Raw genomic sequence first — 20,114 nt, forward strand, 5'->3', positions numbered from 1 at the left:
TTCTCTCTTTATTTGAAATAGTTTGCATGGAAGTTACTCAACTTTAAGTTGGGCGTGAGAGATCGTGGGCAGTGATGAGGATGCTGGAAGAGGCGACATCTTGTGGCAAGGCCTATGATATGATCTAAATAGACTAAAGGAGAAAGGAGGGGAAAAAAGATGCATGATCATGCTGGCCCAAATGGGATTCTGAGATTTAGCAAATGTATTTTAATTTGGGGGTGTTTATTTTGATTTGCGAATTTAAACAACACACTGACTATATTTTCTGGCAGTCAAAATGGTTTATAACCAAATCTAACCAGCTTCCTTACAAGCCTTGCCAAGGATTAGAAAGCTTTGCATTTCAAGCTTCTATTCTGAGCCGAAGCTCTTTAATTGGGCCAGTGAACTGCATACAGTAGCAGAGGAAGACATTTCAGAATTCAACTCATACTAAATTGGACGTCCCGGTTCGTCTGGGCTCCACTCACAGTTCTCTGAAACACAGGCTTGCTAGGCTAAGCTGAAGCCTACTTGTTGATTCATTTATTCAAGATACATTGATTGAGCACCCGCTACCAGTCTGTAGCTAGCTAGTCAATGAGAATCTGGCAGTAGCTCTGGCTTCATAGTGCCTCCATGTTACGAAGGGGGAGGGGGAAAGAGAAATAAACAAGAAAATACTATGGGTGGGGTAGACAAATAGACAAAGCCAGGAAGATGAAGGAGACCTGTGTGAATGGAGTGTGCAGGCTAGAAAAAAAAAGAGAGATTTCTACAGTGGAATTCTGTTGTTTACCACGAGAAATTTTATCACCCTAGAAAGAAAAGAACAACTATATCCTTCCTAGAGAACAGGGGGACATGTGACATCTGCCCTCTAAGCAGCCCCCATAGTCCCAAAAAACGTTCTAAACTTAGTTTCTTCCTGATTGTCCAACTTGCCTGAAAAGCAACTGAAACATTGAGTGCTCCTCGCTAGATGCTGTACTGTGGGGGACACTGGCGCATGCCTGCAATCTTAGTGCCCCTCGCTAGATGCTGTACTGTGGGGGACACTGGCGCATGCCTGCAATCTTAGTGCCCTCGCTAGATGCTGTACTGTGGGGGACACTGGCGCATGCCTGCAATCTTAGTGCCCTCGCTAGATGCTGTACTGTGGGGGACACTGGTGCATGCCTGCAATCTTAGTGCCCTCGCTAGATGCTGTACTGTGGGGGACACTGGTGCATGCCTGCAATCTTAGCACTGGAGAAAGAGAAGCAAAAGATCATGAGCTGGAGACTAACCCAAATTATATAGTAAGACCCTGTCTCAAAAAAAAAAAGAAACAAAACAAAAAACACCAAAAACCAAAGAGGTGCTGTACAATCTTTATAGATTGGAGAGTACAAAGTGATGGAGATGTGAGTTCTCCGTAAGGTGATTCAGAAACCGAGCCAATTACCTGACTTAGAAGATAAGTGAGAAGAAAAGTCTGTTTCTTAATCTGTGCCCTGGATACATGAGAGTGTCGAGCTGATGAATATTTAACAAATTAAACATTTCTTACAAATACCCTTTTCTGTTTGCATACTATAGTTAAAAGTTTGTTTTTGATCTCTTTACAAAAAAAATTCTGACATTTTTAAAGATGGTCTCACTGAGAATTTTATTTTGAGCAAAGACAAAAAGGGTTTAATAGAAGTCAAGCATCAACTTAGAGGAAGAACATTCTAGATAGAGGGAATGCAACAACTATCGCCTCAGCCAGGAAAGGGAATGTGAGAGACACACTTGGTTCAGGACAAAAGTGTGCAGGACAGCACTTGGAGCACAGGGGTCAGCAAAATCACAGGAACCTGGCAGCTTAGTACCTGGAAGGCAATGCTACTATTTTGGTGTTGAGGAGATTGGATGACATGGATAGACTTAGGCAAAAGACTGACATGTTCTGATTCATGGCTGGGAAGATTGAGGAAACATGCTGAGTCTAGACTCGAGCATCTAGAAGGCTGGTATATAAGAGATGGTGGTTCTTTGGATCTAGCAGTAAGAATGAAGTTGGTGGGAAGTACTCAGATTCAGGGGTTGTTTTCCAAGTCAGGGTGGCATGCTGAATTTAATCTGGTGCCTAAGGAGGCTTGGGGTGGGTGGGGAGTCTCAGATGGCTCCAAAGCTGAGTGTTAGGAAAGATGGCATTGTCAGCTGTGGGCGGCGACATGGAGCAGGGTAGGCTCCCTGGCAAGAACAGGGATTCAGTTCTGGAAAATGCTAAATCTGTGAGGAGATGCAGCATCCAAAAGGAATGCTGAGTGACAGTTACATTGATTTGCTGGGTTGTAGTTGGAGGCATAAATCTGTGTAAGATGATATATATCATCTGTATATCTACGTTATACTAAAATATTTTATATTCCTAAAGAAGTAAGAGTGGCTGCATTGGGAACTGTTTCCCATGGGCAAGAACCCGCAAAGACACCCCATTCTCCTTGAGGGGTATCATCTACAGGTAGTGGAGTCAACAGTATTTGTAAACCACAATCTTCTACTAGGTGGCTTTGCATCCCAAGACAAACTCTTTCTTAGCATTTTGTCCCCGATCCCGGTCTTATCAGCTGCAACTTTGGCCTGACTAGTGATCCTGACAATCTCTAAATTCCCACCAAAGATTGAGATATGCTTCGGGCATGCCGACCTAGACACTGGCTGCAGAGTTTATGCTCATCAGGAAGTAAGAGCGAGTGAGTGGCTGTGATTGTTAATTGTATGTGTTAACTTGGCTGGGTCATGAAGTTCCCAGATATTTGGTTATTGTTCTAGACACGGCTGTGAAGGTATTTCTGGACAAGTTAATATTTGAGGTGGTGTAGTAAAGAAGATTACCTTCCCACGGTTGGTGGGTCCTATTCCGACCATCAGAAGCTGTCACAGAACACAAACTATGAGTCATTAGAAATTTGTTCTCTCTGTTTTACAGTCTGGGGTCTTGGGTGTTTTTCTGACTTTACATCTGGACTGAAACCTATACTAAGTCTCCTTACTTCAAACTGATTGACGCTATACCTGTGACTCGCCAGCAGGTCTAGTGCAGACATTGTGACTCAGCTTTTGTGCCAAGAGAATCAACTTGGTGTAGTCAACATCTCCCTCTCTTAATTGTAGATAAACAGATGATAGAGGCATGCATTGATTAATGATGGGGATACAAGTGAAAAAGGTTTTAGTGGGTAAATTCATCATGTAAACATCCAAGTATGTACTCGCACAAACCAAGAAGAGAATGGCATCGCTGCATAATATGGGACTCCTGTGATATATGTAATCTGCCATTGAATAAAATGCCATTATACGGCACATTACTACATGTATACACATTTACGCATCACAAACACAATTGGTTCTGTTTTGTCAGAGAGCCCTTTTTCACTTGCCTTTCCCCAGGAAAACCTCCTTAAGCAAGTCCTCTTGACAGCCTAGTCCATTCTTGATCTTGTCATAGTCTAATCTAACCTGTCTGATGCATTCACTCTGACCGTTACAGAAATGGCCAGAGCAGAAGGTGAACCAGACTCACTGATAGGGCTATGTAAACATATGCCACCCATTCCCCATCAGAACAGAAGCTCCCTGAATCTTAGCAGTGCTTCTAAGCCATAAGCGCATTGCTGTACTCTGTGTGCTGGGAATATATGTGCCTCTGGAAACTCTATTGAATCAATGGTTGCCATAAAACGAAGCCTAGAAACTAAGCCTCGTAGTATGGTGGTTATACTTGCTAAGAAAGCATCTCATCCTTAATCCCTTTTTGGTATTCTCAAGGACAAACCTGGAATCAATTCTTGCGATTGTCAATTCTAAGCTACCTGCCCTCGGGCAGGATAAAGTGAAGTGGCTGATTACAGTGCCAAGTTTGTGTAGGTCATTAGGGGAATAAAATAAAATAATATGAAGAATTAAGGACAAGGTTTAAAAGTTGTTAGAATTCCATACATTTGGGCAATAATCCAAAGGTCTTTATATTTCCAGCTCCTAAAGCAGATTATTTTTATACATGGACTTGTACAAACACCTGCCTGTGTACAAGTATGATCCAATCTAAATATATTAAATTGATTCACTTTAGTCGAGCATAGTGGCACATACCTAGGATGAAGCTGGAAGATTGATTAAGCCCAACAGCTTAAGGCCTGCTTGTGTAACATAATAATATCCTGTCTCAAAAACATAACAAAACCATGATTTTCTTAACTGCATTTAGTGCCAGGACTATGTATTGATGAAAGTTGGCCTCACTTTGCAGTAAGAACAATGAGGAACAAATGGTTTCTGTGTCAGGTCATGAGCACCTCAGCCAGTCAACAGTCCAAGGAGTACAAACTAGACTCCTGCAGTGCTTCCCCATTTAGGCATAGAAAGAGCACCAGAGAAAGCTTTGCTGTGCTCAATACCAAGAACAATTCACCCAGGATTGCCAGTTCTTATAAAACAAGAACAAACAAAAATAATACAAAACCCTACTGTGTTACTTTTATGTTGCTATGACAGAATATTGTGATCAAGACAACTTACAAAAGGGAACATTTATTTGGTTTACAGTGTCAGGGGAAAGTCCACCATGATGGAGAGGTATGGTAACAATAGGTAGGTAGGCATGGCAACAAGAGACAGGCATGGCAGCCAAAGCCTGAAGCCAAAGGATCATATCTTTAACCAGAGAGAGAGTGTGAAGCAGAGAGAGTGAATCAGAAGCTCTCAAAGCCTGCCCCCAGTAACATACTTCCTCCAGCATGGCTCTACCTCTATAACCTTCCCAACAGTATCACCAACTGGGGACCAAGTGTTCAACTATCTGAGCTCACGGAGGACATTTTCCCCTTTAAACCACCATACTAACCTAACAAATTTTCTCCATTCTCATAACTCACTTTCTTTACAAAGAAACTGCAGATTACATGCCCATGCCGTGCTGCAGGGTACAGTGTGTCTGTGTGTGTGTGTGTTAAATGACAAACAAGCAGAATTAAAATAACTGGCAATTGTGAGACCTATTTTAATGTCCTTAATTGAAAGTTTCAGTGTTGAAAGAGAAACAATTTTAAGAGTCAATCAATTTCATAAAGAAACCATACACACAAATGCACAATTCATCATGTCCAAGAATACTTTTTTCTAGTATAAATAATAACTTTGTTCATAAAAAATGGAAGGTCAAGGCCCAGCTTGAAACTCTGTAGGCTGAACAGGAATTGGAAACTACATAGACGAAAAAAAAAAAACAAAAACAAAACTCCAAAATCAATGGTCTTAAAGTGTGGCCCACTTATTCAGGGCTGAGGTGATGGCAGACAAGCCTAAACAAGTCCATTGTTTTGGTCTTTCCAGAAAACATTAAGGAGACTCTTCCCGAAATCTGGGAAGCCAGTAGAAGGAGATCAGAGGGTTAGGGGTAAACAGGAGGCCCAACCAGGAGATAAGTCACAGGCACCAAGACATCTATCTGCTGGCTCTGATTAAGGGACATCAAGGGTGAAAATGATTCCTTGCTGGAAAAAAAAATTATCCTGCCCTGCAAACAGCCAAAGAGCTATAGGAGCCCCGGATACAAACCTGGGCCTCTTTCTGAAAGGTATCGGATGTCTGGTTAGTGTGGATTTATAAATACCACTGAACAGTAGGGAAAATGCATTGAAGCATGTTCGGAATAAATTAACCAAGAGGGAAATAGACAAAAAAGCCAGAATTTCTATAGTAATTATCAAAGTTAAAGAATTCATTACTCCTAAAATGGTAGGTTAATGTATCAATGAATTCCAAAATATTTAGGTCAGTTCAGAGGTACCATATCCAAATGAAGACTAGGTTTTAGAGGGTAATGGGTTGCAGGCCCTCGGTTGAGAGTGACTAGTAGAGGCATAATTAATTATTCCCATATATTTCTTCTCATCTCCAGTTCAGGTCCCTTTTACAAATTATATATCCGAGTGGCACCTCTTTCTTCCATTAAACCTTACTATTTTTAGCTTGGGTCTTGGACTTTAAGTCCCACATATAATCAACGGCCCCAATGATAGCCACTGTGCTTCTGCCTGTGATGCATCTACACTGTCGGAGTCTTGCTTTCCTTTCTTCTTTGCTCAGAGGTAAAGTATAATACATTCTGCAGAACTAGGAAACAGATAGCATTTGCCCGGGGCAAGTGAGAAGGTGAGCTCGCGTCTCCCTACGGCTTTGCAGAAACACTAAGTGTTCCCGAAGGATGAAGTACTGCCAAAGCCTCCTCCAGATGGAAGTGCTGGTGACTTCTCAACCACAGGTTACGAGGGAGTCGGGGAAGGAAGTGATTTCTGTAAACAAGAATCCATTTACAGATCCCCTTCTCCACCTGCACTCATCCTCAGACGAAACAAGCAAATGCTTTGTAATAATATAGAAAACACACTGAGGATAGGATAACAGCATGGTTTCCGCCAGCTCCTAAAGAGACGAGATGGCTCTACGACTCAGGGATAAGCACACATAGATTACAATGAAGAACGGGGGAATACTTTAAGTGAGACTGTCCTTACTCCGAATTTTATAATGTAGGAAAGGAAGTCACGTTACTTGTAGACTATGCCCTTAGCAAATTCTAACACAAAGACCACCTCTGTGTCAAAAGGTCATATCCAGAGAGCTGCCTCCAAACATGGGGGAGCTGGCCCTGAACAAAAGTAATGCAGTAATATAACCCTGGGAGGGAAATGTGTTTTCAGTTATACCAGGGCCTGGTCCAGCCTTTCCCACAGGCTCTTCCTAAATAGGAACTTGGCAAAGGGATTAGTGGAGCTGGAAGGGACGTCCTTGGCTTTAGAGGTGAGGCCCGTCAGAGTCCCAAGGAAAGTCAGGCAGAAGTTCTCTCCCCTGGTAATAACACTGAAGAATCAGTGTCACAGCCATTTTATTAATTTTCTTGACAGGCAGATCTAGTTACCATGCAGGCACCACAAAATCAAAACATACGCATGTCAAGTGGCCCCATCTGTGGTGGGGCTCTGCCAAGGCCCATGTCACAGCAACACAAGGAAGCAGAACCCAGTTCCTCAGACCACGTGCCGGGTCCTGTGAGCAAGCCTCTGCTGGAAGAAAACCACCAGAGCTCCAGTGAAAGAGCCAGGGCAGTTCTCTCGGTGACAGTTTGTTAACCTAGGTCTGGACTCGTTGGATGGAGCAGACAAGTCCTGGGAAACACATGGCTACATCTGGCTTTGGTGCCCCTTCCCGAAACACAGCCACACAGACCTCCCTGCTATTTTCATTTTGCCTGCACTCAGTTTCATCTATGCAGGGCAAAAGCAGCCTGGATTAAAGAAGACATTTAGAAGTACAGGGTGACTTTATTTGTAAGTGGGTTTGAACTTGAAGTTCTGTTGAGCTGGGGTCTAGGGGTACAGAATAAACACAGAGGTTATATTTTAAATCGAGATGTTATTCACTATAAGCACGGCTACAATTGCGGGAGTGGGTCCAAGCCAAGCTATTCTTTATGGCATACTATGAGCACTACCTATTGGCTAAATAATGCCAATGACATAGGGACACAGGATGGAGGCCTGACACATCCCAGCTCTAAGTAGCACAATGCACAGTTGTGGTGCGCAAGCTTGACTGCCGAAGCCTATACTCCGGAAACTTGCTTAGTGAGGCACCTAGACTCAGAGGCACTCAAAGCTCTAGACCCTGGAGAATAGAGTGGGTTCATCCTCTCTTCCTGAGTGAGACTAGGAGTGGCTGCCCAGTGAGCTCTGACAGGGGGATGAACACATCCAGACTGCACGTCTCTTGGGGTGAAGACTCGGTTCATCTTTTCTTTCTCCATTCAAACAGCCATGGCATGTCAGCCTTGCAGGCCTCCTTGATTGCGCACAAGTAAATAAATGAATTATGTTGTTGGGGTTTGGGCTTCAGCACAAACACATGGTCTGCATTTATCCCCACAGTGAGAGGTCCACCAGCCACTCGATAGAAAAGAGCGAAATGATAATTCTTTTCTTTAGGCGCTCTGGTGCCATATGGAATGTATATAAATCATATTTTTGTTTTAACAGTGGAGGCTTTGTTGATAGATAAACATGTGGTTTATCTAAAAAAAAAGAGAGGATTGTGCTTTGAACAATCATTTAATGGCCACGGATGTGCCAAATAAAAATAAAAACATAATTTTGAAAGGAGCTGGCCTCATTCCCAAATCTGTAACAAGGAATTTCTCCTCAAGCAGAGAAGTTAAAGCCCGCCGATCTGTTTTGAGTTTAAGCTGTGCTCTACTCAACCCCACGACAAATGGAATCCTAGGCTAATGTGCTCTAATAAGACAAGACGTTACCTTTATGAATGACCTCATAGAGAAGAGGTTGGCAAGCATTGTGGAGAGGCCTTGAGCCAGACAGCTCTGGGCTATGAAACCCAACTTGAGCTCTGCGAGGCATATTGCGTCATCACCCTCTTTCCAATTCCAGCTGGGGATGTTGAGCAGATGGGCCTGTGGGAATAACAAGAGGTATGAGACCCTGTTCTGCTCCTTGTCTGAGTGTCTGAAAACTCTTCTGGGAACTGTTGCCCTGTCCAAGGACACTGGGTCATCCAAATTCATCCATCCTTCCATGTGCCTCCGTCTGAGGCCAATGGCTAGGTTCTCCGCTTCTATTCAACAGACTATGGCCTTTTGGCAATGTTGCTTCTACACTCAAGGTCCACATTTTCCCCTCAAGTTTGCTATTTAGCCAGAGTCAACCCAAAAAGGATTTTTCTCTTGTGAGACACACCAGCCCCCATTATTAAGAAATCTAGTTAGCATTTTTTAAAAGCGGCTCTCAAGAAGTATGAGATTGCCAGATGTCTATGTGTCTGCATACTCTTGGATTTTTTTTCCTGACTTCTCAATATTCTAGATCAGTGGCACCCAAAACTATAGTGGGAACCTGCATGCCCTGCCATGTGTACAAGACCACAGGTTGCTGGCCCCACCCTGCTGAGTTTCTGCCTGCATAGATCTCGGGTGGAGCTGGAGAACCTCGAACTCTATATGTGGGAGGTAATGCTGCTTCTCTGGAGGTCACTGTGCAGAACCCATTCCCCTAAACCATCACAGCACAGACATCCTGCAGTCTCTCACAGATGGAATGTCCTATTTCGCAGTTATGTCAGAACCGAGCCTGGAGTCCCAGAGGCATGCTCATACTAAATTTTGCCAGTGGCACACAGCAGAGAGTCGTACATGACAGAGTGAGTGAAAAAGTTGAAACTCAGGAAGTTCTCTAGTGTTTGGTGATTAACAACAATAACAGCAGAAGATAGTTTCAAGGCTTAAATATCAGGGACAGCGCTTGTGTTCAAAAATATCCATTATATAAATTTGAAACATGAAGGCAATCTAAAAGAGAGTGTGTGTTAGAGAAAGAGAGAGCTGGGCACAGCGTTTAAGTGTGTGGGTTACTAAAACCTCAACTAGAGACCATCGGATACATGAGACTGAAAACCAAAGTCTCCAGAGCAAAGGAAATGAACCTTTTATTCCATGTGAACAGGCCACATTCATTCCATGGGATTTGATCCAGTCTTAGTAGTCAACATTAAAGAGGGAAAATGATCAATTGAATAATGACCAGAGAAAAATGATGAAGACAAGAGAGGGTGAGTGTTCTGCGAAAAGTCTTTTGAGAAACAGTAAAAAGAGCCAATAATCTCCAAGATTCAGGGGACACGATCCTCAGGGAGAGAGAGCAGTCATCATATGTGATGCCTCAGGTACTGCTATGTTAAGATTAGCTTGGCTCTACTCTGTGCTAGAAGCCAGGATAGGACCGGACTGGCATATACTTAAAGAAAGCAGAGGGGTTTGGCTTGTTTCACAATGGAACTTTCTAAAGACGAAATATGACTAATAAATGGAGATGGCTAGTTTAAACAACAACAACAAAAGCACAATGTCTTTATTCCTAAAACTTATCATCTTTCCAATATGCTAGAGTAAATCACGTTTTGTACAGAAAGTTGACCCAGAGTTCTTCTAAGTCCCTATACATGCCAAGTCTCTATAGCTCTGAAATTATATCTCCCTATGCATCAGCAAATGGAAGCAGCAAAAAAAAAAAAAAGCCTTCCCTTAATCTACAGAACGAAAGAGGCCAGTTGCAAAAGAAGGAAGGAAGATCCCATTGTAGAAACAAAGAACAGAGACCAGGACTTCTCATTCTGCTTGGAGAAACTCTACACTTGTGAAATGTCTGCTTTTGCAAAATCTACCTCTGTGACAGTCTCCAATCCCAAGCCTGCAGTGGTTACTGCTGAAGAGACAACCGCTTGCTCCCTAAACAAAGTATGGTTAAAACAGGCCTGTGTGTGGGCCACAGAAGAGTGGGATTTGTGTGGAGTTGAGCACCACGGGGTCTTCTGCACATCCCACACAATGCTAACAGAAAGCCCCACCATCTTTCCCATTTCTCTCCCCATTCTTCCCTGGCTAATGACATCAGTTTTTTCATGTTACTTTATTGGCATGGTACAAAAGAACTTCAGCCATGTGGAGAAATACTCATATGAGAAGAATGATAAATGGTATCCAAGTGATGAACTTGTCTGTGACAAGAGATCCGGGTGGTCTAGTCCCGACAGAAACACCACATATCCTCCATGCCTTCTTCAAACAATTGAAACTTTGCAGTCCTATCTCTATGCCATTCAAAATTTGAAGCTCTGGCATGCAAGCCTTGGGTCTCTCGTGTTCTATGTAAAAGCCATGTTCGTTCCCAGCTTCCAGTGCCTCCTTTCTTGGCTACTGTATTTTTTCCAGTCATGGGACACAGGAAGTGAAGCTGAACTGGCAATGGCCAAGAGGGAAGGCTGTGTGAATGAAGCCAAAAGAGGATATTGACCCAGAAACTAAAATTCTTTCTTTTTGGAAACTTCATCCTCTTCCAGTTGAGGGAAGTTGAGTCTGGTGAACAAACAAAACAAAACAAAAAAAAACCCAGCAGCATTTCCACACAGGAATCTGGAGGCAAATTTCTTCTAATTTGGCAAAGAAAAAAAGCAGGTCCAACATTAATCACACACCTTCCCCCGTTTATGCTACTGGAACACCCTTCATTCCCTGAAGAAGGACTATAAAATGTGCTATCCGAGGAAGGTGGGAGGAAGGAATTCTGGCTACACTTACTTCTCCTACCACACACTCAGCAGTAGAGAGATGCTGTGAAATACGGAAAGCGAAGAGTCTACTAGTGGAAAACCCGCAGCATTTGTAGCCTGCATCTTCAGTCGCTGACCACTGAAGGACCACATGCTAACAGCTTCATTTCCAGAGAGCTACTCTCTTATGAGGAAGTGAAACCTTTGGGAGGTAACCATTAATAGAGGGTCTTTGAGTCATTGCCTAGCAGGAAGCTAACAGGACACCAGTCAGCCTTTTTTCATTTGATGGCAGTAAATTGACCCATTGCTTTCCACCAGTCTTTCCCCGAATGATGTGTTGCCTTAGCACAAGCCTAAGAAAGCAAAATCAACTCATCATGGCCCAAAGTTTCATTGTTAGAATGACAGGAAGCTGCCTGTGATCATTGACAGAATCTAGACTCATCTATGAGACAGGCCTCATGGCATGCCCGTGAGGGATTATCCTCATTCTGTCATTGAGGTTGGAAGACCCACCCACTGTGGGTGGCACCATTCCCTGGTTGGAATCCTAAACTACGTAAGTGGAAAAAAGGGAACTGAGTAACTGCATGTATTCATCTCTGTACTTCCTGATGGTGGATGTTGACATAATCAGCTACTTCAGACTCCTGGAAGCTTGACCTCCTCTCTAGGATGGACTGAGCCTTGAGCTGTGAGCAGAAATAAAACCCTCGTTCATGTAGGTGCTTTTGTGAGAGTATCCTATCATAGGCACAGGAAAGTTATGAAGGCAATGATGAACACAATTACACCCCACATGCAAGCAGAGACAATGGGGATGCTCAAAGAACTGGCATCTATCTGTGCTGGAGACTTGGTTCCTAGACAGAAACAAGAAGCTCAGAAAATAAAACTACCACTACCAGGTGAGTTATTAGGAATGACACTTCTGTCCAGGGTGTCATCATCCTGTCTTTGGAGAGCTTTCCCCACACTGTCAGCCAACACACTCTTTCATCTTCATTCAAAGAAGGCCAGCTTTTAAAAGTTCTCCCTGTAAAACATGGCCACTCTAAAGAGACCCATTTCGTAGAGCCCCATCCTTCCCCTAGGAACCACAGCGTGGTTCTGTGGGCTACTGTCCCACTTAAATAGAAGGCGACAGTTGGCTGTCCTGTCCTAGTTTGCCGGCTGCTGAGTGACCGTGGTTTGTGCTGGCCAGAGGTGATCTGTCTAGGACAGAGTTTTGACTCCCGCTAGTCTGAAGCTACACTGCGCAGCTAAACTGCACAGATGGCCCAATGAGGACCAAATGAGATAACGGATGTCAAAGCTCTTTTAAACCCATAAAACAGGACACAAATGTCTGTAATTATTATGATGACAAACTCAAGGCCAGCAGTTTCCCTGTATCCCTCTAGGCGCCACAAGATCACCCTCGTTACATCACAGGGGTTTGACATTGTTTTTATTTCAAGGCTGCTGTCCAATTGTGGGAGCCACTACCCCCTCCAGAATATGTCCTCAGTGGCATAGCTTTCACACAAGCATTGGGTCTTTCCTAAGTGCCCCCAATAAGTGGGGGGAGTTCTACGTGCATCTCAGATGAGCACAGAGAAAAAGACACGAGAAGAAAATATTGGAAGAAGAGTGTGTGAAAAGGGTAGGTCATCTTCAGCAACTGCAAAAATCACAAGGCAGTGTGAAAAACTGTCTACTAAAAATCTGCTAAGAATGACCTAAAGACAAGAGGATGCCCATTCTAACAGGGCAATGGGAAGTAACAGAGGAAAATGTACTTTGTCAAAATTATTCTATCACTGTATCCTTACTAATCTAACAGTGTTCTGAAAATGATTTTGCCTGACCCAGAAACCCAAGGAGCGTGAGTGGGATGGTTCTAAATGAGATGGGTTTTAAGCAAACAGTCCTGGGCCTGTTGATGTCTTCAACACAGTGTCTGAATGATTGTATTGGAGAGTCTGTCCAAGATCTCTGGGTGGCTGTACTCATGTGAATACTGACCAGGTACCATCTGGCTCTGAAGCCAATCAAGTTGCTTTGAGTTTGACAAGAACTACACAGCTGAAATCCTCTTTAATTTCTTGAAGATGCTACATCAGCACCCGTTGGAAAGAGAAGAAAAGGAACTGACATCTCTTTCTAAACATACAACATTAATTTTCCTATTCAGTCTAAATTCAGCCAAAAATCTAAACAATCGCTTAAAGCACTCCCACACTAAATGAAATTTCAAATCACAAATGAAAGAAGGAGTGTTCCTTGCAGCAGGAGCTGTCACCAGTCATAGCCTTGCTAACAAAATTCACCTCCACCTACAGAGGCTGCTGTCAAGAACTTCAGCAGTTGAAGCCTGGGAGTTACCAACAGGCCCCTTACCGCAATCTTGAGTACTCAGAGACAAAGAGAGGTGTCACCTTCGGTGCCCACCACACAAACCCACTGGCTGGAGAGTAACAGAATTTCCAGTAGAGCCACCTGCAGAGGGCTGGGCAATGGTCGGCATTGGGCAGCAATTCCAAGCAGTGGGCCAGTCGCTGACAGCAGGACCCACTCAGCAATAGCCTCTGATGGGCCTCCACACAGCTAAATGGGCCAAAACTTGCCAGCAATTAAGAAATAATAGCATGGTGCTGGTGGCATTTGGCAGAATGGGGTTTTCTCTGGGACACCTGATGACTTGTTTTGTAGAGAATATGGCCTATAAGATGGGGCATGCTGTCACACATAACCCTGCAGGGAGTTATTTCTGTTCAGACAGGACACCTGGCCCCAGGTGCTGAGAAGCCTCCAGTCTCTCAGCTCCATTAAGAAGACAACTGGTACCACATCAAGTAGAACAAGATGCTACCTTCCCTCCTCCAAAGCTGTCTAGAGCTCAACCCCAAGCCAAGTGAAGGAGTGCTGCCTTTGATTAGACCTTTAGCTCTGTTTCAGTGAGAGGTGATTACAAAAGCAACACTAACTCTAACGTCTGAGTTCTTTCTAACCAGGCCCCATCGGAAGCTGCCACACTGGTAGCATTGCTTTAAGTATAAACTTTAGATAAACCACTACTTTCCCAAGTATAACTGGGGAGATTCCCAATCCGAATTTGAGGATAATGTCATGTTCTGCTTTCTTTGTTCAGTTTGTATTATGTTCTTTCAAGTGCACTTGGCCACACAGAGAGAAATCCTACCAGTTATCTGGCACACTCTCTACACCTTCCTTGATCAGTCTCTAAGAACACAAAATCAGATTTTATCTTCACAGCTATCCTACCCCCTAAGTAGCAGGAAGAGTGTTAATTACAGAGTAGTTGTTCAATAGATATCGACTGAATGACTGCAGGACATAGAAATGCAAGTTGTTGGGACTTAGGTATGGACAGGATCTAAGAACACATCAATAGTTCTGAACCAAAGTGTTCAATAGCTTCTTCTTGAATGAATGAATTACTCTAAGAGGCGACAAAGGCACCTCCTCTCATTGACCCACCTCAGAAAATAAGTTGATGACCCTGAAGGAATGTCCTAGGGAGAAGGGACATTTTAGCTACTGCATATCTTTGCCAGACCTCGGGGCATGGTACCTGTGTCCTTACATGAACATGTGTGTTATGTATCTATGGAGAGAGAGAGAAGGTGCTAGCATCCAAGGTTTGAGGATGGCTCCAGGCCTGCAAGCTTACCACGTACCTTGTTATGATACTGCAGCATCTGAGTTATGATCCTGATTTTCGGGTGGTAGTTCTTTATGGAGATCACTCTGCAAAAGAGAAAGCCAGAACTGAGCATGCTCTGTGGAGCCCACAGAGTAGAACGGAGGACTCATCTCATTAGGTAACATTGGTCAAGCCAGCAACCAAGGCCATCCACGGGCTTGTGTCCAAAGAAAGAATGTGTTCTCCTCACATTACCCTCCAGGACCATGACAAACATCAGAGGAGGCGGAGTAGTGAAGTACACTTGATAGATGGAGGCTGGTGACCAGGACTGTAAGGCCAGACTTGCCTACAGAGCAAGTTCAAAGCTAGCCTGGGCTACATGAGAGTCTGCCTTAGAAACAAACACGAAGGACTCCTGAGACACGTAGAAGATAGACTATGAACCTGAATGGACTGGAGATGGAAGCTTCTGGTGTTTACAGACAGGTTCTGGAGGTCTGCAGTCCTCCACACTGCATGTAAAAACCTCTGTTCTGTGTCCAGTTAACAACCTAAGACAATGACGACAACTCAAACAGGCCACCTGGCAAGTGGCTCTGATTTTCACATTCCCTTTAGACATCCGCATAAATGTGATATTTAAGCAGAACTCTTGGGATATGATGGAGGACTCTGCCTTTCACAGCATAAAGATGACTTGACCACTGGTTCAAGTTAAACACCAGCACCCTAAACATACGGTTTATTGCCCTCCGTCCTTTACTGAGCCTGGATGACCCTACCCACCAAGTTTTCCTAGCATCCCCTCTCCTGTCAATCACACTGCAAAGGGAAGAAGGAAGGAGCCCTTGAATGGAAACACCTGGCTTCCAGCACAGCCATTGTGCTAACGAACTGGGTGACCCTGAGGAAATCCCCAGGCTCTCTGTTCCTGTCTTCTCATCTGGACACTGGGGGTAACCTCACCTGCTCTGTTTACTTCACAGGCTTGGTATGAGGAGCAAATGGGAGACCAGATGTTAAAATGCTTTGAATCATTAAAGCCCTTCTCCATGTGTAAGTTATGGTTTTTGTCATTCCCAACCCTGTCAGGGGTGACATTGTACATTTCCTTCTGTGACAAGGAAGGCTAAAGAATGGAATTCCAGAGAAAGGGCCACCTCCTAAGCCTCCTCAGGAACGCAAGCTCAATTATCACAGCCGCCCCCACAAATTTCCCACCCAGCTCAGCGCTTCCCTTTGCCACGTTTTCTGCAAAACTGGAGAGAAGGAATCAGACAGCAGCTTCATCTGAAGAAACTGCAACCAGAGAAGTGGGGAGACGGCGCCTTAGAAAGCCGCTCTCTGCGGAAGTACTTCCTCTCAGTCTCGAGGGAGTGCCATCTTGACCTCTGCTTATAACTCAGGGTATCTGTCAGCCTCTGTGGGCCTCTGAGAGCCTCTCAGCTCCAGCCAGCTTTCTGCATTAGTTCCTTTCAAATGACTCTTTGACATTTTAATTTCAAAACCAGCAGATTGGTCTCATTAATCTAAGGAGGAATATACAAATAAAAGAAAAGCTGAAGCCACATTTAACCTTGACTTTCCCACTCCCATTTGGATCTTTTCCCCAATCTTCCTTAGTGGATGGCTTACGTACATTCCAGAAGCCCTCTGTGCCTAGTGAGCTCTATACTGCGGCATCCCACCATTCTCCTTTGACATCTCTGTGTGCTCACATTAACCCTTCATCCTCAAAATTCAAGTAAAATATTTCAATTATGGGAAATGCCCATTTCAAAATTTCCACAAGTTTCTATTTTTCACCACTGAGGAAAAATAAAAGTATATATGCCAGGAACTTCTCTGTGAAGTCAAAAACATAAGCTTCATGCTCCTGGTTTCTTTGTAATAAGGAAAAAGATGGAATCTTGTCCCTAGAAGAGCTATATTTTTAGCACTTAAAATGGCAGGAAAAAAGTCTGTCAAAGGGTAGAAATGCTGCTTAGTTCAGAAATGACAAGGGACACATTCTAAACTGAAGCTGACCTGTGCGGTCGCTTTCCAGTGAGGCCTGTAAGGAGATGGGCTCAGGTGTGAAGCTAGTCCCCACTGCATCTTCTTGGCAGCCTGGCAAACCAAGTCTTACTATAATGTGTGCACAAATTTCCTTAAAACATTTAATGGAAACTACTGCCAAATAAAAAAGGACTGGAAAGAAAGATGCGCATGCCAGATAGTTTCCTCCCGACAGAAGGTCCAGATACTGACAGGAAGACGGGATCGACCTAAATGCACCAGAGGAATTCTGTATGTACATGTAACTGGAGAACACTAATTAAAACGAAAACAAAATATTCACAAGCATTGTAAAAACCCAAAGGCAACTTCCCGACTCTCACCTTGGGGTAAATCCTTGAGTCCCAGGGAAGCAAGCTGCAATTAGCGTTTGGGCTATATGTCTGGTCCAAATGATGCCTGTTCACTGTTAGGTGAGAGTTGTTGGGACTACAGCGGGAATGAAGCATTTTCCTTAGCCCAGGCTCTCTCTAGAAAATTCTCTTTATTATCTTCCCCTACCTCAAGTGACTATTCTGCAATTTATACCAGAGAAAAGACAAAATCTAAAAGGACTGCAGCTAAGGAGAGCAAAATGTTCAGATGTTTTGGTCATTTTTCTACAGCCAGGATACGATGACAAGTTTGTGGGAAGAACAACAGCTAAAGAAATCTTTTCTTTTTCTGAAATGAGAGTAAGTTAAGGTCTTAGAGTAGGGTTAAAATTAGCCTTTGAGCCTGGCGGTGGTGGCGCACGCCTTTAATCCCAGCACTAGGGAGGCAGAGGCAGATCTCTGTGAGTTCGATGCCAGCCTGGTCTAGAAGAGCTAGTTCCAGGACAGGAACCAAAAAAAGCTACGGAGAAGCCCTGTCTCGAAAAATCAAAAAAAAAAAAAATTAGCCTTTGATAGGCCTAGCCCATGGACAGATAAGGCATTAACTATTAGTATTCTAGATTTTTTTCTCCCCATACCATAATCTATTTAAAAATAAACAAACAAACATGAGGAGTGGGGAATTCAATTCATAAAGAATGAAAACATAATCTATATAATTCAGTATCTCAGAGATCCACGCTAATATTAAAATCACTCATCTGAGGAAACAGAAACAAGTTAATTAACTAATCACTTTCAGAGCAATAATAACCTGATGCAGACAGGCTGGGGAAGTACTAACTAGGGGTTTCTTAGCCTCAGCTATTGGCATTTTGGGTCAGAGAGTTTTCTAGATGGGAGTGTGCTATACCAGATTCCAGCAAGACCACCTGCTTGCTGTTTCAAATGCAAAGATGTTGAAACATGCTGAAAAAATACCTCCTGTAGGTATTTTAAGGCCCTTCCCAGTAAAGACATCTTGGATCCAATTCCTTTCAGATAACGTAATTTTTTTTAAAAAAATGGAAATTTAAGATTTTATGTGTATGAATCTCTGTGTGTAGGTGTAGGTGTGAGCTCATTTGAAGGCAGAAGTCAGCATTGATTATTTTTACATGGGGACCACCTTGCCTTTTTAAAACAGGTCTCTCAGTAACCTGGAACTCACTGAGTTAGGTTTAGGCAGCTTGGCCGGTGAATCCCAGGGACCTGTTGCCTCTGACTACTAAGGATTCAAGTGTGCTTCAGTTTCTAAAATTGGTTCTGGGGTTCAGACTCGCGTCATTACATTACACAGGAGGCAGGCACTTCACCAACTGAGCCATCTCCCCAGCCCTGCGCTCACGGCACCTTTATTCAGACCTGAACCTATTATTCATTTTCTAGTTCTTTTCTTAGGAACCTGAACTCCACGAGCAGTTCGGAGCAGTGGACACTGCTCTTCAGCTCTACTAGCTCCACACAGGAGCCATTGTTGGCCGGTGATGAAGGGAGGATGGTCCGAGACAGTCCTGATGCCAGGAGTTACCTCATGATGTTGGAAGCGTCTTCTGCATCCGGGTCAGCGCAGTACTTATTGGCAAGGATCAGGCATGCATCTGCTGACTCTATCTGAGAGACCAAAGGAAAAAATCATAACAAATACAAACATAGACAGACACACGCAACTGCAGTCTTCTCTGTGTTGATAGCATTTAGAGAACCTGGTGTTTTGCAAGGAAAGGGAAAAAATCATGAAAAAAATTATAGTTTTGTCAAAAGTGTAGATTGCAGGTTGAGTCCTTGATACAGCACAAACATTCCAGCGTGAACCTGAGTAATTCCGCACTTCATTTGCCCTAGCTGCTTACAGGCGTATTTGCCAAAGTCCTTAAATTCACCTAATGGAGATGTTCAATCTCATTCCCACTTCCTGTTTAAACTGTGTGCCATCATCTTAATTAACCAGGAAATAGAGCTGGTGGGTTAAACACCTCCCCTCAGGTTAGGACGTGGACAAAAACAGTTGCAGATTCAGCAGAGTAGACTGGACCATCCAGGGGCTGGAGAGACAACTCAGGGATTAAGAACACTTGTTGCTCTTGCAGAAAATAGATGTTCCATTCCCAGCACCAACATGGTAGCTCACACCATTAAAAACTTCCAGGGCATCTGACTCCCTCTTCTCATCTGTAGGCTTCAGGCAACAAGAAGTACACATACATGCATGCCGGAAAAACCTTCATACATATAAATTTAAAATAAGTAAATCTTTTTTAAAAAAATCTTTTATCAAACCTTATGTACATTTTCATTACGTGTGTCCCAAGAAGGAACTGGAGCCTTGAATAAACCACGGTTCTGTGCTGTTTACTGTTCATTACTACTCAGGTATTCAAAAGACAAATAATTTATATAAATGAAATGATACTTTACAGATGGATCCAAAAGGCAACCTACTGACTTATCCTAATGTGAGCCAAAAAAAAGGGCTATTCCTTAGACAGACCGTGAGTTTGATGTGCTAATAATTGCTTGCATTTAAAATAGGCCTATGAACAAAAGCCATTTTCTCTGTCCTTATGACTTAGGTCATGTCTGGATAATATTAAGAGGAACTAGCCTACATACGCATGAGAATTCACAAGCTGACCTGGGTCTGCAATTCTCCTGCTCAGAATGTGGTACTTACTCGACTGTTTCAGCATAAACTGTTCAGCAGGAGGGCTGTAGTTCTGTCCCTAGTATGTCACGCACTATCTCTGGATTTCTTTAATTATATGAAGAATTCATACAAATCCTTCTAGATTTTCTATGTTTGCCACTACAGCAATTACAGAACTGCTTGGTGACCACAGTTAGCATTTAGGCTTCCGCAGGTTCACACAGTATTAGTGAACTGCCACTGCCACACAAATGTGGAACACACTTACTAAAAC

The 20,114-nt window shown here is 43.4% G+C and overlaps 1 protein-coding gene across 19 annotated transcripts in view; it reads right to left on the reverse strand.

Annotated features, from left to right (window-relative positions):
* Kcnma1 (potassium calcium-activated channel subfamily M alpha 1) overlaps positions 1-20,114 on the reverse strand; it is a 719,966-nt gene that overhangs the window by 189,487 nt on the left and 510,365 nt on the right. For all 19 annotated transcript variants that reach the window (XR_012907918.1, XM_075949389.1, XM_075949388.1 and 16 more), the window contains exons 12-14: positions 18,725-18,807; positions 14,814-14,883; positions 8,324-8,479 (exon numbers count right to left, since the gene is read on the reverse strand). Coding sequence is in view for 18 of the 19 variants with exons in the window: in XM_075949389.1 (XP_075805504.1) it covers positions 8,324-8,479; positions 14,814-14,883; positions 18,725-18,807 (309 nt within the window). In the remaining variant the exon portion in view is untranslated. The remainder of the gene's footprint in view (positions 1-8,323; positions 8,480-14,813; positions 14,884-18,724; positions 18,808-20,114) is intronic.

This window comes from Microtus pennsylvanicus, chromosome 15, assembly GCF_037038515.1.
Source record: "Microtus pennsylvanicus isolate mMicPen1 chromosome 15, mMicPen1.hap1, whole genome shotgun sequence".
Classification (NCBI taxonomy): Eukaryota; Metazoa; Chordata; class Mammalia; order Rodentia; family Cricetidae; genus Microtus; species Microtus pennsylvanicus.